Genomic DNA, 17131 nt, shown 5'->3' on the forward strand with positions numbered 1-17131 from the left:
AGCTACTTTAATCTGTTATGAAAAGAGAGGTTTCTTCACTTTGACTTTTTTTTTTCCCGTAAGTCACTGGTGTACAAGTGGTATTTGGTTACATGCATAAGTTCTTTAGTGGTGATTTGTGAGATTTTGGTGCACCCATCACCCAAGCAGTTTACACTGCACCCATTTGTAGTCTTCTATCCCTTGCCCTGCTCCCACTCTTCCCCCCAAGTCCCCAAAGTCCATTGTACCATTCCTATGCCTTTGTGTTTTCGTAGTTTAGCTCCCACATATCAGTGAGAACAGAAAACCTTTTATCTGAGGAATGCAAATCCTCTTGTTAGGTCGGGGCAAAAGTTATTGTGGTTTTACCTTTTAATGTAATGGCAAAAACCACAATTACATTTGCACCAACCTAATAGTTGTCAAACTCAGAGAGACATTAAAATGAGAACACAATTATGTCTTTCTCTCCTCTTTGAACTATGTAGTTATCTCTTGAAACTGTTTACTATTGCCACCAGTGGCTATAAATTAAACTAATAGTGCCACACTGGACGCTATAACCCATACTCTAAACCTTAACGATGTATACCCAATTAATAATCAATGTTTTTTCTGTAAATAAATAATTTCTGACAGACAACCTTGTATCAGCCCACTTGGGGGTGTCTCTCAGGTCCTGCAGGAGCAGTCCGCTTCCTTCAGATGGTCTGTGGGTCCTCTTGGGATTGCTAGTTTGTTCTTGCAGTCCATCTGGAGCTAAAATTCACACTGTGAACCTCCACACACTTCTCTGTCCAAGTCAGAGCTGCAATCTAGTCCTGCCTCCCATCTGCCATAACTGAGCCCATTCCACTTTGGCTCTTTAGGTAAGTAGGCCACCTGTTCTGTAAACTTTAAAGAGTCAGCAAAGAATATGATACTTTAGTGTACAGATGAGTTGTCTTCATTTGTATCAGAAGTTTTTGTTTTGTGACAAGAGTCCTGAGTGGAAGGGACTCTGTGCTGTGCCTGCTTTGTCTAACTAATACTAATGATGAGCCCAGGGGGAGTAACATCAGCACTGATGGGACTTGTTTGAAACACCCATGTTGGACCCTTTTCAGACCTGCAGAATCACATTATGTAGAATGCGGTCAAAATTACCAAGTGATTTATAAGCTCATTACAGCTTGAGAGGCAATGCTTTGCCAAGTGGTTATCAGCCGGGGTTTCTAATTAGAATTCCACAGCTAATTTGCAAAAATCTGTTTGCTTGTGCCCTTTCAACAGATTCTGCATAGAAGCATACATGGTGTTTTAATTAAGTGCCTCATGTGATTCTAAGGTGAGGCCAGAATCAAATATGAAAGCTTCAAGACACATTCATGAGACTTGTTCCGCCTTTGCACTAAAGGGTGGTTATAGGGCCTGTTCTGTTTGGGTTTGGTAGGGACAGGGCAGTGCAGTCCATACTACCAATATTGTAGCAGAAACTGCTGTTGTCTGTAGCAGGGGAGGGCACCTGAGGACAGGAAAGAAGAAATGTATCTCCATGGAGCAGTGCGTTGTTCCTAAATCTCCTCTGTTATTAAGAACAGAAATGGGTGGACTTTTTTTGCAAGTCTTGGTTCTTCTGCCTGTGGGTGTGGTGGTAGCAGGTAAACAGGTGGTGCTGACATTTTAAAGGGCATATTCTCAAGATGCAGGTGTAATTTGTTTGGAGAATGTCATCTGAGCAGGAATTTCAGAGAAATTGGAAAAAGAAGAATAAATGGTGATTTTTCAGCTAATCATGTCCCAGATCAAGAGCTGTGTCCACTCTGCCTCCTGGACTGTCATGCATTTAGTACTTGCAAGCCTTTACTTCTCTACTTGTATTTTTCCTCCCTAATGAGTTTAACTACTTTTTAAAAGTCTTATGATAGTCAAAGATCTCTGAAAAATATTTCTTTCCTACATACCAGATCTTTCTCTACATTCTCTACATCATAGCTTTTTATATGCTATGCAGAATTCTCACCAAGATTATAAATTAATCTGCAATATTAAAAATGTTCCCTTGTGGCTGTGAAACATGAGGTGTGGATACTCAAGGTTTCTATTAGGGAAAGGTGGGGGTCCTCAGTAAAGATGGAGAACATGTAATGTTGAGGTTCCATCTGTGTTCTCCATTGGCTTTATGCAGAACAGGATTTTCAAAATGCTTATTTAAACAGGATGGCATTTATTACCCAGAAAGTTCTAAAAAATATATATATATTAGGAGGTACCTGTTCTCTAGAGTGCTAAAAAAAAGACTACTTTAAATCACTATTAAAAATTACAGAACACTTGGCTGGGTGCAGTGGCTCACACCTGTAATCTTAACACTTTGGGAGGCCGCAGTGGGTGGATAACTTGAGGACAGGAGTTCAAAACCAGTCTGACCAACATGGTGAAATCCCATCTCTACTAAAAATACAAAAATTAGCCGGGCGTGGTGGCAGGTGCCTGTAATCCTAGCTACTGTGGAGGCTGAGGCAGGAGAATCACTTGAACCCAGGAGGTGGAGGTTGCAGTGAGCCGAGATCGTGCCATTACACTCCAGCCTGGGGGACAGAGCGAGACTCCATCTCAAAAAAAAGAAAAAAAAAATTACAGAACCCATGAGTTATTGGTACCTTAAACTTCGAATAAAACTGATGTTTCTTTATGGTTAAATTCAGACTGTGATTTACTTTTAGGCAGCAATATCACATCAGTGAGGCTATGTCTTTCTGTATGCACCAGCGCATCATAAAAATTTGTCCTAGTGCAGTTGATGTTAATGATTCACTTGGTTAAAGAACTCTCTGACAGACTGTTTTACTATAGAGTTGATTTTTTAAAATTATTATTAACTATCTTTATGCAGCTGATGCCATCACATTTAATCTGGCAGCTGCCCTTCTTCCTTAGGTTTTCTTTGCGTATATCTGTCTTTGGAAAATGAAAGCTCTCATCTTTGTTTACAGGACAAAAAAACTGGGAAAAACACAGGTTCCTTCATTTACTGAATGTTTGACAAAATATTCTTTTTGGACCAAAAACATTGGCATTACTGGTGAGCTTGTTAGAAATTCAGCAACTCAGACTTTATTCCAGATTTTCTGAAAAAATAATCTGCATTAACAAAATCTTCAGTTCATTGAACACATTAAAATGTGAGAGGTAAATTCTAACTCAACATGTCTTTTTGATCTGAAAAATATACACAACTCATTCTGTAAGATGTAAACATAGCACTCAAAAATGTATGTTTATGTTCATGCCCTTAATTTTATACTTTATCACTTAGAAAAATGTCATGTGTACACTGATGTTGTGGATCTTATGCCACTATTTTCTCAAAGTTAGAGAATATATTAGAGAACATTTCTGTTTGTAAATTATTGAATAATTTCAGTCACTCGTATAAGTCAGAAGCAGTTCTCTTTACTCTCTCATTTCACCTTGAATTAAATAAAAAATTCTACCTGTGGGCACTTGGTAAATATGTTTCTCTCTCTCTTTCTCTCTCCTGTTTGTGTGTATGTGTTTCAGGGGCCATTGACATTTACAGATGTGGCCATAGAATTCTCTCTGGAGGAGTGGCAATGCCTGGACACTGCACAACAGAACTTATATAGAAATGTGATGTTAGAGAACTACAGAAACCTGGTCTTCCTGGGTGAGAATAACTTCAACACAACATTACTAATATACCCTAAATGTTTCATTTCTCCTCTTTGTAGAATGTTTTTTGGTAATTTATGCTTTGCATAAATGAGTTTCAGATTCCTGTTTTTAAGAAAAGTTTGGGGCCGGGCGTCATGGCTCATGCCTGTAATCCCAGCACTTTGGGAGGCCGAGGCGGGCAGATCATGAGGTCAGGAGATTGAGACCATCCTGGCTAACACGGTGAAACCCTGTCTCTACTAAAAATACAAAAAATTAGCTGGGCGCAGTGGCAGGTGCCTGTAGTCCCAGCTGCTCGGGAGGCTGAGGCAGGAGAATGGCATGAAACCGGGAGGAGGAGCTTGCAGTGAGCGGAGATAGCGCCACTGCAGTCTGGCCTGGGCAAAAGAGCGAGACTCCGTCTCAAAAAAAAAAAAAAAAGTTTGGGGATTTGTTCATGTAGAAAAGAATTTCTTCAAGATGTTTTATCTTCACCTGAACTTTCCATATTCCTGAGCTGATTTGTATTATGTACTCTTGATTAGTGATAATTTCAGGAATTTAGTGGCCTAAAATATTGTTGCCCACACCTTAAAATCTAATTGTCACAATCGATTTTTTATTAAGTAGTACTGGGCAATGAAATTAAGAACCTAAAAATTTAAAATATTTTCTAAAGATTTAGAAATTTCTCTTATAAATTGGTATTTGGAGATTAATTTACTAGAATATTCTATTACATCCTCTTTATTGAGCACATTACTAAATTGGTAATTACAGAATATAAGCAAGATTCATCTTCTTTATTTTTAATAAAACAGGTATTGCTGTTTCTAAGCCAGACCTAATCACCTGTCTAGAGAAAGAAAAAGAATCCTGCAATATGAAGCGACATGAAATGGTGGATGAACCCCCAGGTAGGTGAGAGTGAACACAACAGACAACACAGATGAGAGGTCCCAAGGCCAAAAAGAAAGCCAGTCCTTACAATGTGATTTGGGAAGCTATGTTTCAAAGAAAATATTTTCTGAAAAACTGTGTTCTAAAAAACTTTCAGCCTGGCACAGTGGTTCACATGTGTAATCCCAGCACTTTGGGAGGCTGAGGTGTGCGGATCACCTGAGGTCAGGAGTTTGAGACCAGCCTGGCCAACACATGAAACTCCATCTCTACTAAAAATACAAAAGTTAGCTGGGCGTGGTGTCACATGCCTGCAATCCCAGCTTCTCAGGAGGCTGAGGCAGGAGAATCGCTTGAACCTGGGAGGCAGAGGTTGCAGTGAGCTGAGATCACATCATTGCATGCCAGCCTGGGCAACAAGAGCGAAACTCCATCTCAAAAAAAAAAAAAAAAAAAAAACACCCGTCTTAGTGACTGCCCTACAGAGCAAAGTCCTGAAGAATATTCACTCTGTCGAAAAATAAAATGGGAATTAACACCTACCAAAACCCCTTGTAACAAGCCAACTAAAGGTGGACCCTAGTGCAGACCCCGCAGCCTTGTGACCAAGCTACACCCCCTCTCTACTACAAATCTGTAGGGCATCCCAGCACCCTGGGGACCCAACAAAAGATCCTTACCTCCTGAGGCCAGTTTATAAAAAATTGAAGAGGTGTTTGCTTCTTCAGATTTACAGACACCAACGCAAAACTGTATTGTACCCATTGTTAATGCCTCTATTTTAATATAGCACTGGAAGTATGTGGCAAAAATATTAGTCAAGAAAATAGAAAATAGGCTGGGCACGGTGGCTCACGCCAATAATCCCAGCACTTCGGGAGGCCAAGGCAGCTGGATCACCTGAGGTCATGAGTTCCAGACCAGCCTGGCCAACTTGGCAAAACCCTGTCTCTACTAAAAAATACAAAAATTTGCTGAGCGTGGTGGTAGGCGCCTGTAATCCTAGCTACTTGGGAGACTGAGGCAAGGAGAATTGCTTGAACCCAGGAGGCAGAGGTTGCAGTGAGCCAAGCTCATGCCACTGCACTGCAGCCTGGGTGATGGAGCGAGACTCTGTCTCAAAAAAAAAAAAAGGCATTGAAATTGAAGACAAGTAAAAAGTTTCTGTTTGTAGATTATGTAATCTTACATTTAAAAAACCATAAACAGTACATTAAAACCTGTCTAAACTAATAAATGCCCTCAGTATATTAGCAACATACAAAATTAACATACAAGTTATGGTTCCATACACTTAAACTATCTGATAGAAGAGAGGAAGAAAAAATCTTATTTACAATAGCATTGGAATAATAAATTTCTGAAAACAAATTTAACCAAGGAGGTAAAAAGTATTTACAATTAAAAATATATCAATGAAAGAAATTTAAAAAGACACAAATTTTAAAGTATTTTATATCTATGGATTGAAACAATAAATATTTTTGAAGTGCCATATTATTCAAAGTGATCTATAGATTCAATGAATTCCCAATGAAAATTTTAGTGTTTTTTTTTTTTCACAGAAATGCAATTTTAAAATTTACTTGAAACTACAATAAACTTTGAATAGCCAAAGCAATCTTGAGGAAAAAGAACAAAGCAAAAGAACATCATACTTTATAATGTCAAACTATATTACAAGACTATAGTAATACAAACATAATGGAATGTGCAGAAAAATTAACAAACACTACTGGAACAGAAACCACTACTCTCAGATATTTTAGACATAATACGAAAAGAGAACCTAAAAAGTAGTTTAACAAAGAGTTTCAAAATTAGGCAGATACTTGTGTGTCCCCCAAAACAATGAAAAAGCAGCCAGATTATGCAGTATATTATATGCCATGAAGAGGGTTTTGGCTCTCACTGTAAGCTTGAACAAAGATCACTGAGGGGAAAGTAGAATCCTTAAAAAATATAAAAGCATAAAACAGAAGATGCCTCTATGTGAGAGGATTATTTTTTTTTTTTTTTTTTGGAGACGGTCTCGCTTTGTCACCCAGGTTGGAGTGCAGTGGTGCAATCTTGGTTCACTGCAACCTCGGCCTCCCGGGTTCAAGCAATTCTCCAACCTCAGCCTCCCAAGTAGCTGGGACTACAGGTGTGCACCACCACACCTGGCTAATTTTGTATTTTTAGTAGAGACGGTTTCACCATGTTGGCCAGGCTGGTCTTGAACTCTTGACAGATGATCTGCCTGCCTTGGCCTCTCAAAGTGCTAGGATTACAGGTATGATCCACCTTGCCTGGTCCAAATTTTTTTTTTGTTTTCATTTTTAAGTATTTGAGAAACATAACATTTTAAAGTAATGGCTGCATTCTTGTTTTCCACAATGAACATGGGTTTCATTTTCATTGCATCATCAACAGATTTGGTGTTTTTAAAAAAATTTACAGTTGCCATTCTTAACAGATGTGAGGTGATTTTGGTTTTCATTGTGATTTTCATGCATATCTCTACAAATTAGTGATCTTGTGTTCTTCTTAAATGCTTTTTTTCCAGTTGTGTATCTTTTTTGATGAAAATTTAGTTCAATTGTTTTCCCATTTTAAAATCACATTATTCAACTTTATTGTTCAGTTTCAAGAGGTGTTTATATATTCTGAATATTAAATCATATCACATGTGATTTACATACATTTTCATCCATTTCCTAAGAGACATTTTCACTCTATTGAATGTTTTCTCTGATGTGCAGAAATTTTTTAGTGCAGTTAAATTTTTCTATGTTGCTCATACATTTAATGTTGTATCTAAGAAAATGCGGCCAAGTCCAATGTCATGTGTTTCTTCTATATTTTTTTTCTAAAGGATTTGTTAGTTGTTTTTTTTTTTTTTTTAATGTTCAAGTATTTTATTTAAAATGTTTTTTGTATATGGTTCAAGGAAAGGACCCAATTTTATTTTACCAGTGTTTCTTTTGTTTTTTTTTTCGATACGGAGTCTTGCTCTGTTGCCCAGGCTGGAGTGTACTGGTGCAGTCTCAGCTCACTGCAACCTCTGTCTCCCGGGTTCAAGCAATTCTCCTGCCTCAGCCTCCCAAGTAGCTGGGATTACAGGTGTATGCCACCATACCTGGCTAATTTTTTTGTATTTTTAGTAGAGATGGGGTTTTGCCATGTTGGCTAGGCTGTATTGATATCCAGTTTCCAATATTATTTTTAAAAGAGATTTTCTTTTCTCTATTGTGTGCTCATGGCAGTTTTGTGGAAGATCATATACAGAGGGATTTATTTCTGTGCTGTGTATTCTATTCTTTCATCTTTCATCTGTCTTGTCGGTACCACATCGTTTGTGTTACTGTAGCTTTTAATATGTTTTGAAATCAAAAAGTATAATGCCTCTGTTTTTTTTCATGGGTGTTTGGCTATAGTTTATGATCAAATTTTACAATTTTAAACAATATTTCTGTAAAAAAACTGTGTGCTATTGGGATTGTTTATGGATTATATTAAATGTGTTTATCACTGTATGTTGTATTGACATATTTGAAAAATTAAATTTTTGACCCCTAAGCAAGAAAATATTGAAGAGCATGTTTTATTTTCATATATTTTTGGATTTTCCAGTTTTACTTTTGCTTTTAGTTCCTAGTTTTATTTAGTTTTGGCCAGAAAACACAGTGTGTAATTTTGGTCTTTTAAAATTTATTCGTTGTTGTTTTGAGACAGGAGCTTACTCTGTCACCCAGGTTGGAGTACAGTGGCATGATTTTGGCTCAACACAGCCTCAATCTCCTGGGCTCAAGTGATCCTTCCATCTCAGCCTCCTGACTTCGGACATGCACTACCATGTCTGGCTAGTGCAGTTTTTAATTATTTGTAGGGACAGGATTTCACTATGTTGCCCAGGCCTGGTCTTAAACTTCTGGCTCCAAGTGATCCTTCCACCTTGGTCTCTATTGTGTTGGGATTAAAGGCATGACCCACTGTACCCAGCCAATATTCCTAAATTTAGTAAGACTTGATTTGTGTCCTAACAGAATACACCAGGTGCAAATAAGGATATTTTGCTTTTGACTGGAGAGAATCTCTTGCTTTCAGCTGGAAAGTTGTTTCTTGTTTTTTGTTTTTTGTTTTTTTTTTTTGAGACAGAATCTCGCTCTGTCACCCAGACTGGAGTGCAGTGGCGCGATCTCAGCTCACTGCAAGCTCTGCCTCCCGGGTTCACACCATTCTCCTGCCTCAGCATCCTGAGTAGCTGGGACTACAGGCATCCACCACCATGCCAGGCTAATTTTTTGTGTTTTTTCTTTTTTTTTTTTTTTTTAGTAGAGACGGGGTTTCACTATGTTAGCCAGGATGGTCTCGATCTCCTGACCTTGTGATTCACCCGCCTCACCCTCCCAAAGTGCTAGGATTACAGGCGTGAGCCACCACACCCAGCCTCAGCTGGAAAGTTTTGTTGGAGTCTGTTAAGCCTAGTTGTTCTATAATAATGGTTTGAATGTTTATGTTCTCCAAAGTGGCTGGTTCATTTCATTTTACATAATGTCATTGAGCTTTATCTTTATGGTTGTTAGAATATTTCTTGCTTTCTCAAACGTGGGTGATATTTTAGTATTTTTATATTTCAAATTATATCTACTGAATAATTTGCTGACAGAAATTTGCATTGGTTCAGCCCATTGGCTTTAGTAACAATGTTACAATATAATGGGTGTGAAAATGACTCTTCATATGAACATATATGTGAAAGTTTATATATGTTTATATATGTGCTGCATTCTATTTGATTAGTCTACTTTTTCACAGTGATACTCATGCCAATTTGTTTTAACTCTGTAGCTTTGTAATGTGTTTTGAAATCAAGAACTGTAATTCCTCCAACATTGTTCCTTTTTTAAAGATTGTTGGGTACTTTGTTGTCTGTCTCTTGATATTTCTTATACTTTGGGGGTTGCTGTTTCTATCTGAGAAATTGGAAAACATTGCATTAAATCTGTAAATTTACATTGAGTAGTATGAATATCTTCACAATATTAGTTATTTAAACCTTTGAACTAAGCATGCTCAAGAGCTCAAGAGTGTGTTGCTTAATTACTTTTTTTTTTTTTTTTTGAGATGGAGTCTCACTCTGTCACCCAGGCTGGAGTGCAGTGCCATGATCTCGGCTCACTGTAACCTAATTCCTATATATTTGTGATTTTTTTAGTTTTTTCTATTGTTGTATACTCTCATTCCGTTTTGGTCATAGAAAGTAATCTGTAAGATTTCAGTTTTAAAAAATTTGTTAAGACTTCTTTTTTAGCCTAACAGGTGATCTTAGAAAAATTTTATATGAGCAATTGAGAAGGGTGTGTATCCTGATGTTTAGGAGTGTTCTCTATACCTCTGTTAGGAATAATAGTTTTATATTACCCTGAAGTCCTCTGTTCCCTTACTAATGTTCTATCTTTTCTTATTATTATAGGAGGTGGGGTATAGAAATATCCTATGCTAATTATATTGCTTTCTATGTTTCTTCAATTTTGTCAGTATTTGCTGTACATATTGGGAACCTAATGTGAGATACACACATGCACACAGACACACACATGTACAAATTTGTCATAGGTTCCCAGTGAATGAATCTAGTATTGTTTAATGTCGTTTTTTGTCTCTTTGGAGTTTTAACTTCAAGTACATTTTATAAAATATGACAGTTTTTGAAATAAACTTTAAGTATATTTTATGTATAAAATATCACGGTAGCTTGTGTGATATTATTTTGACTTCTCTCATTTGGCTAATATTTACATGAAATTTCTATTTCCATCTTGCCACTTTCAGTCTTTTTTTATCGTTAGATCTTCACTGACTCTTGTAGAAAGGCAAGAGGGATCTTGATTTTTAAAATTTTTTGTAAAAATCCCGTTATTGAAAATATGTCTCTTGATTGGAAAGTTAAATTTATATATATTTAAATAATTTTCTGAAAGAAAAACACTAATGTTATTTTATTGTTTTATTTGATTTTTGTATCTTTGTCCATCATTTTCTCTATTTTGCTTTGTATCCTTTTAATTTTTGTATTGATATATGCTTTCACTTCTTTCTTTTTGTGTTTGTGTGTGTCTGTCTACACAGATGTGTTATTTGTGGTACCTTGGGTATTACCTAAAACCTCTCAACAATAAAACTATATTTTAATTTGGTAAAACATTAACTTCACTTACATACAAAAATTCTTCCTCATTACATCGGCCCTCAACTTTGTTATTCGTGTTACTAATTATCTTTTTATGTTGTATATTCATTAACAGATTTCTAGAATAATTTCTATGCTTTTATCTTGCAACTTTTAGATAATAATTTAAAATGTTTTGTGCACCATTATGATAATTCTAAGGAATAAAAATATCCTAAGGAATAATTCTAAGGAAATAAACAGAATAAAGAATTTTAAGGAATTTGATTTTTGTGTATGTGCATATCATTCCCAGAAAGTTATGTATTTTTATATGATTATGTGTTGTTTTCTTGTATCATGTTATTTTCAGCAGCAGGAACTCCTTTCAGCATCTTTGATATATAGGGTATATGTAGAGTATATACTGTGCCAATATATTTTCTCAGGATTTGATTATTTTGGAATGTGTTTTAATTTGTATTTGGTAGGACAGTTTTGCTGACTATATTATATTCACTTAACAGCTGTTTTTTCCCCCAGGACTTTGAGAATACCACACAGTTTACTTCTGACCTGCAATATTGTTGCTGACAAATTCACTGATTATTATATGAGACTATGCTTATAAGTGGCACATCACTTTTGTCTTGCAGCTTCTAAGATTCTCTTGTCTGTGACTTTTACAATATGTTTTGTTATAAATATCTTCTATGTGTATCCTACTTCGTTGAGCTTCATTTTTATATTTTTTTACTTTTATAATTTTTCAGTTATTTTTTATCTCCACAATTTTGTTTTTGTGATAATTTTAATATTTTTGTTATCCTCATTTTTCTGATTTTCAGTAGTAGATTATATTCCTATTTTACTCGTTTAGTGTTATTCAATTTATCTTAAATTTTAAAAATTGATCTCTACATCTCATTTTTTAATGGTTTTGCTTTCTAAAAATTTTATAAATTTTTTGATGGGGCCATGGTGCCCTAATATTTTGTATACATTGTAATCTTTAATTGAGATTTGGACATTTAAAAAAAGCTATCTCTCACAATCTTGATAATGCAGCTTTGTCCTGGCATAGTCTGAAATCAGTTGTCTTGGTTAGAGATTCTGGCAGTCTCTCAAATATGTAGTTAGGATGTGTCTTGTCTGAAACTTTGTTTTTATTTTTTAAAGAAGTGTATTCATGTGTCATCCTAATAGTAATCACTTGCTACACCTGTTCCCTGTCTGTGGTACTGCAGTCACTCCACTCCTGTAACATTTACCTTTGGTCTCAGCAGACTCAAACTGTCATTGCAAAGTATACCACCATTTCTTTCTTTCTTTCTTTCTTTTTTTTTTTTTTTTTGTTTTTGAGACAGAGTCTTGCTCTGTTGCCCAGGCTGGAGTGCAGTGGTACGGTCTCCGCTCACTGCAACCCCCGCTTTCTGGGTTCAAGTGATTCTCCTGCTTCAGCCTTCTGAGTAGCTGGGATTATAGGTGCCTGCCATCATGCCCAGCTAATTTTTTGTATTTTTAGTAGAGACTGGGTTTCACCATGTTGGCCAGGCTGGTTTCGAACTCCTGACTTTATGATCTGCCCGCCTTGGCCTCCCAAAGTGCTGGGATTACAGGCATGAGCCACCACACCTGACCAAAGTATACCACCATTTCTTTCAGCAGTTTATGTTGTGGGAAGCTAAATCCGGTGTCTGGTAATATCCTAGAAGCCAGAAATAAAGATATATGTGCCAATATATTTCTTGTCTTTTAAAAACAAAACCAGGAGTTGGCAATTTACTTCCAAAGGCACTGTGTTTTATTGGGGAACAGGAAGAGCTGTGTTGGGTAAACGTAACAGAAATGTTTTTCATTCTATGTGACTCTTTGCATTGTACTCACCTGGGGCATTGCACACATATAACTTATTGATAAATTATCCACAAATATATTTTGGTTAATATGTCTTTGTTACATTTATATGTTTATGAAGAAATTAGAATCTGGTATTTTGCTATGCTGTGTTGCTTATGTAGTTTTTATAACTTTAGAGGTTTTGTTTGTGACGTATATATATCTGAGTCTAGTAAGTGAAGTAATCTGTTGTTTTAATTTTATTTTAGTTGTGTGTTCTCATTTTGCTGAAGATTTTTGGCCAGAGCAAGACATAAAAGATTCTTTCCAAAAAGTGACACTGAGGAGATATGATAAACGTGGACATGAGAACTTACAATTAAGAAAAGGCTATAAAACTGTAGGTGATTGTAAGCTATACAAAGGAGGTTATAATGGACTTAACCAATGTTTGACACTTACCCAGAGCAAAATGTACCACTGCGATATATATGTAAAAGTCTTTTATGCATTTTCAAATGCAGATAGATATAAGACAAGACATACTGGAAAGAAACCTTTCCAGTGTAAAAAATGTGGCAAATCATTTTGCATGCTTTCACAACTAACTCAACATAAGAAAATTCATATTAGAGAGAATACCTACAGATGTAAAGAATTTGGCAATGCCTTTAATCAGTCCTCAGCCCTTACTAACCATAAGAGAATTTATATTGGTGAGAAACACTACAGATGTGTAGAATGTGACAAAGCATTTAACCACTACTCAACCCTTACTAACCATAAGAGAATTCATACTGGAGAGAAACCCTACAAATGTAAAGAATGTGGCAAAGCCTTTAGCAGGTACTCAACCCTTACCACCCATAAGAGAATTCATTCCGGAGAGAAGCCCTACAAATGTGATGAATGTGGCAAAACCTTTAGCATATCCTCAACCTTTACTAAACATAAGATAATTCATACTGAAGAGAAACCCTACAAATGTAAAGAATGTGGCAAAGCCTTTAACCGGTCCTCAACCCTTACTAGCCATAAGAGAATACATACTGGTGAGAAACCGTACAAATGTGAAGAATGTGGCAAAGCCTTTAACTGGTCTTCAACTCTTACTAAACATAAGGTAATTCATACTGGAGAGAAGCCCTACAAATGTGAAGAATGTGGCAAAGCTTTTAACCAGTCTTCAAGACTTACTCGACATAAAAAAATTCATACTGGAGAGAAACCCTACAAATTTGAAGAATGTGGCAGAGTTTTTACCTGTTCCTCAACACTTACTCAAGACAAGAAAATTCATACTGGAGAGAAACCCTACAATTGTGAAGAATGTGGCAAAGTTTTTACCTATTCCTCTACACTTACTAGACATAAGAGAATTCATACCGAAGAGAAACCCTATAAATGTAACGAATGTGGCAAAGCTTTTAACCGGTCCTCACACCTTACTAGCCATAGGAGAATTCATACTGGAGAGAAACCCTACAAATGTGAAGAATGTGGCAAAGCCTTTAAGCAGTCCTCAAACCTTAACAGTCATAAAAAAATTCATACTGGAGAGAAACCCTACAAATGTGAAGAATGTGGCAAAGCTTTTATCCTGTCCTCAAGACTTACTCAACATAAGAAAATTCATACTGGAGAGAAACCTTACAAATGTGAAGAATGTGGCAAAGCTTTTAACCGGTCCTCAAGACTTACTCAACATAAGAAAATTCATACTGGAGAGAAACCCTACAAATGTGAACAATGTGACAAAGCTTTTACCCACTCCTCAAACCTTAGTAGTCATAAGAAAATTCATACTGGAGAGAAACCCTACAAATGTGAAGAATGTGGCAAAGCTTTTAATCGGTCCTCAAGACTTAGTCAACATAAGAAAATTCATACTAGAGAGAAACCTTACAAATGTGAAGAATGTGCCAAAGCTTTTACCCGGTCTTCAAGACTTACTCAACATAAGAAAATTCATAGGCTGGGCGTGGTGTCTCATGCCTGTAATCCCACCACTTTGGGAGGCCGAGGCGGGCGGATCACGAGGTCAGGAGATCGAGACCGTCCTGGCTAACATAGCGAAACCCTGTCTCTACTAAAAATACAAAAAAAAAAAAAATTAGCCAGGCATGGTGGTGGGCACTTGTAGTCCCAGCTACTCGGGAGGCTGAGGCAGGAGAATGGCCTGAACCCGGGAGGTGGAGCTTGCAGTGAGCCAAGATCACACCACTGCACTCCAGCCTGGGTGACAGAGCCAGACTCCATCTCAAAAAGACAAAAAGAAAAGAAAATTCATAGGCCGGGTGTGGTGGCTCACGCCTGTAATCCCAGCACTTTAGGAGGCTGAGGCAGGTGGATCACGAGGTCAGGAGTTCAAGACCAGCCTGGTCAACATGGTAAAACCCCATGTCTACTAAAAATACAAAAATTAGCTGGATGTGGTGGTGCATGCCTGTAGCCCCAGCTACTCGGGAGGCTGAGGCAGGAGAATTGCTTGAACCTGGGAGCCAGAGGTTGCAGTGAGCTGAGATCACGCCACTGCACTCCAGCCTGGGTGACAAAACAAGACTGTGTCTAAAAAATATATAAATAAATAAATAAAAAGAAAATTCATAGTAGAGAGAAACCTTACAAATGTGTAGAATGTGGCAAAACTCGTTTTAACCAATGCCCACACCTTACTGCATAGAAAAGCATTTATACTTGAAAAAAGGTGTACAAATTTAAAAAATGTGGAAAAGCCATTAATATCTGCTCACATCTTAACAACAGAGAGTTGATACTTAATAAGAGCATTGTAAGTGCAATTACTGTCAAACAGTCTTGTAGAAAATATAATCTTTTAAAGTGAATGAGACTAGTCTGAGGAAAAACATTACAAACTTAAAGAGGGTTATAGTGCATTTACTTGTATCACAGATCTTGTACACATTTTATACTAGAGGAAAACCCTGAAGCAGTTGCACCAACTTTGTTCAACATCAGAAATTTATATTGGAGAAAAATCCAGCAAGTGTAATAAATTTGGAAAAACTTTTTTTTCCCCAAAAACTATACCTTAGAAAACACTGGAGAGTTTATATTAACATATATTTTTGCATATGGCCATATATAAAAAAATATTTAATTCAAAATTGAATTTTAAAAGTCTACATAAATATCATACATAGATATGTATGATATTTAATACATATAATTAAATACATAGAACATATTTAACACATAGAAAAGTCTACATAAATATGAGAATTTACAGTAGAAATAACTAAGACACAAACACTTGAGACATTACACTAAAGTGCTGAGTATAGAAAATAATCTAAAACTAAAGTTGTTAAATTATTTGTATATAACTTAAAAGAGTAGAAGATATTTTTCAAAGTTATATTCAAAGTGTACTTTTTATTTATTTATTTTTTTGAGACAGAGTCTCACTTTGTTGCCTATGTTGGAGTTCAGTGGCACGATTTCAGCCTGCTGCCAGCTTTGACCTTTGGGTTCAAGCAGTTCTCCTGCCACAGCCTCCTGAGTAGCTGGGAATACAGGCATACACCAGCATGTCTGGCTAATTTTTTTTTTTTTTTTTTTGTATTTTTAGTAGAGATGGGATTTCATCATTTTGTCCAGGGTGGTCTCAAACTCCTCATCTCAAGTGATCTGCCCACCTTGGCCTCCCAAAGTGCTGGGATTGCAGCCATGAGCCACTGCACCCAGCCCAAAATATACTTTTAAAAATATGTATATATATAAAATTTTTGAAAAGCAAATTATGATGTAATTCAAGTATCAGATTACTTCATGCTGTTTCATTGTTCCTATTCACATGTGAAAGCATGTGATCAATTATTGCTGCATCACATATAGACTCATTAGGTGGAAATTATGACCTCTTCTATAAAAAAGTAAGGACATTAAAATGTAAGATGCTTGATAAAAATCTAAGTGGAGGGGCTCTTTGTGGTTAACTTATTGAGTGATGTATGAGGTTGATGTTCAGAGTAATATGCCTCTGTATTATAGTGATAGAAAATATTTCTTAGTTAAAAGTGAATTGATAATAAAATTGTAAATCATTTTCGTGACTGAGCTTTTATGTTATAAAATGCAGTATATTTCAAAATTTTTAAATTATGTGTAAATTTGATTTTATTTTTTACCATGTTAAGACTATTGTGCATTTAATGAAGCATTATTATGCTGTCAACTTTAACCTATCCCACGTTACTCAAGGGTGTAGCTAAATGAAGGTAGCAATATGCTATTTGGTAACATAGTGGAATAGCATCTCTAGTAATCTCTTTTGCCAGTAGCTTTAACTGGCAGATAAGTTAATATTATTCCCATAGGTTAAATATTTATCCTTTTTTTGATATTTAAATTTTTTTCTTATTTTTTTGTGGGTACATAATATGTGTATCTATTTATGCAAATCTGGCATATTTTGATACAGGCATACAATATGTAATAATTACATCAATTACATCAGGGTAAATTATGTAGCCATCACTTGGAACATTTATCTTTTACAAACAACTCAATTATGCACTTTTAGTTATTTTAAAGTGTACAATTAAATTGCTATTGCCTGCATAGTTATTTTTGTGG

The 17131-nt window shown here is 36.1% G+C and overlaps 1 protein-coding gene across 6 annotated transcripts in view; it reads left to right on the forward strand.

Moving 5' to 3' along the window:
• The window catches only part of ZNF429 (zinc finger protein 429), a 36431-nt gene extending 19830 nt beyond the window's left edge, over positions 1-16601 (forward strand). Inside the window, exons 1-5 of one of the 6 annotated variants that reach the window (XM_054540020.2) lie at positions 14-851; positions 2958-3046; positions 3526-3652; positions 4461-4556; positions 12802-16601. In XM_054540020.2, the coding sequence (XP_054395995.2) occupies positions 3619-3652; positions 4461-4556; positions 12802-14600 (1929 nt within the window). In that variant the 5' untranslated portion in view covers positions 14-851; positions 2958-3046; positions 3526-3618 and the 3' untranslated portion in view covers positions 14601-16601. Of the gene's footprint in view, positions 1-13; positions 852-2957; positions 3047-3525; positions 3653-4460; positions 4557-9648; positions 10982-12801 lie in introns of those variants that run through there. The other 5 variants (XM_054540019.2, XM_054540018.2, XM_054540024.2 and 2 more) reach the window with 5 other exon arrangements.
• Positions 16602-17131: the final 530 nt, after the last annotated feature.

This window comes from Pongo abelii, chromosome 20, assembly GCF_028885655.2.
Source record: "Pongo abelii isolate AG06213 chromosome 20, NHGRI_mPonAbe1-v2.0_pri, whole genome shotgun sequence".
NCBI lineage: Eukaryota > Metazoa > Chordata > Mammalia > Primates > Hominidae > Pongo > Pongo abelii.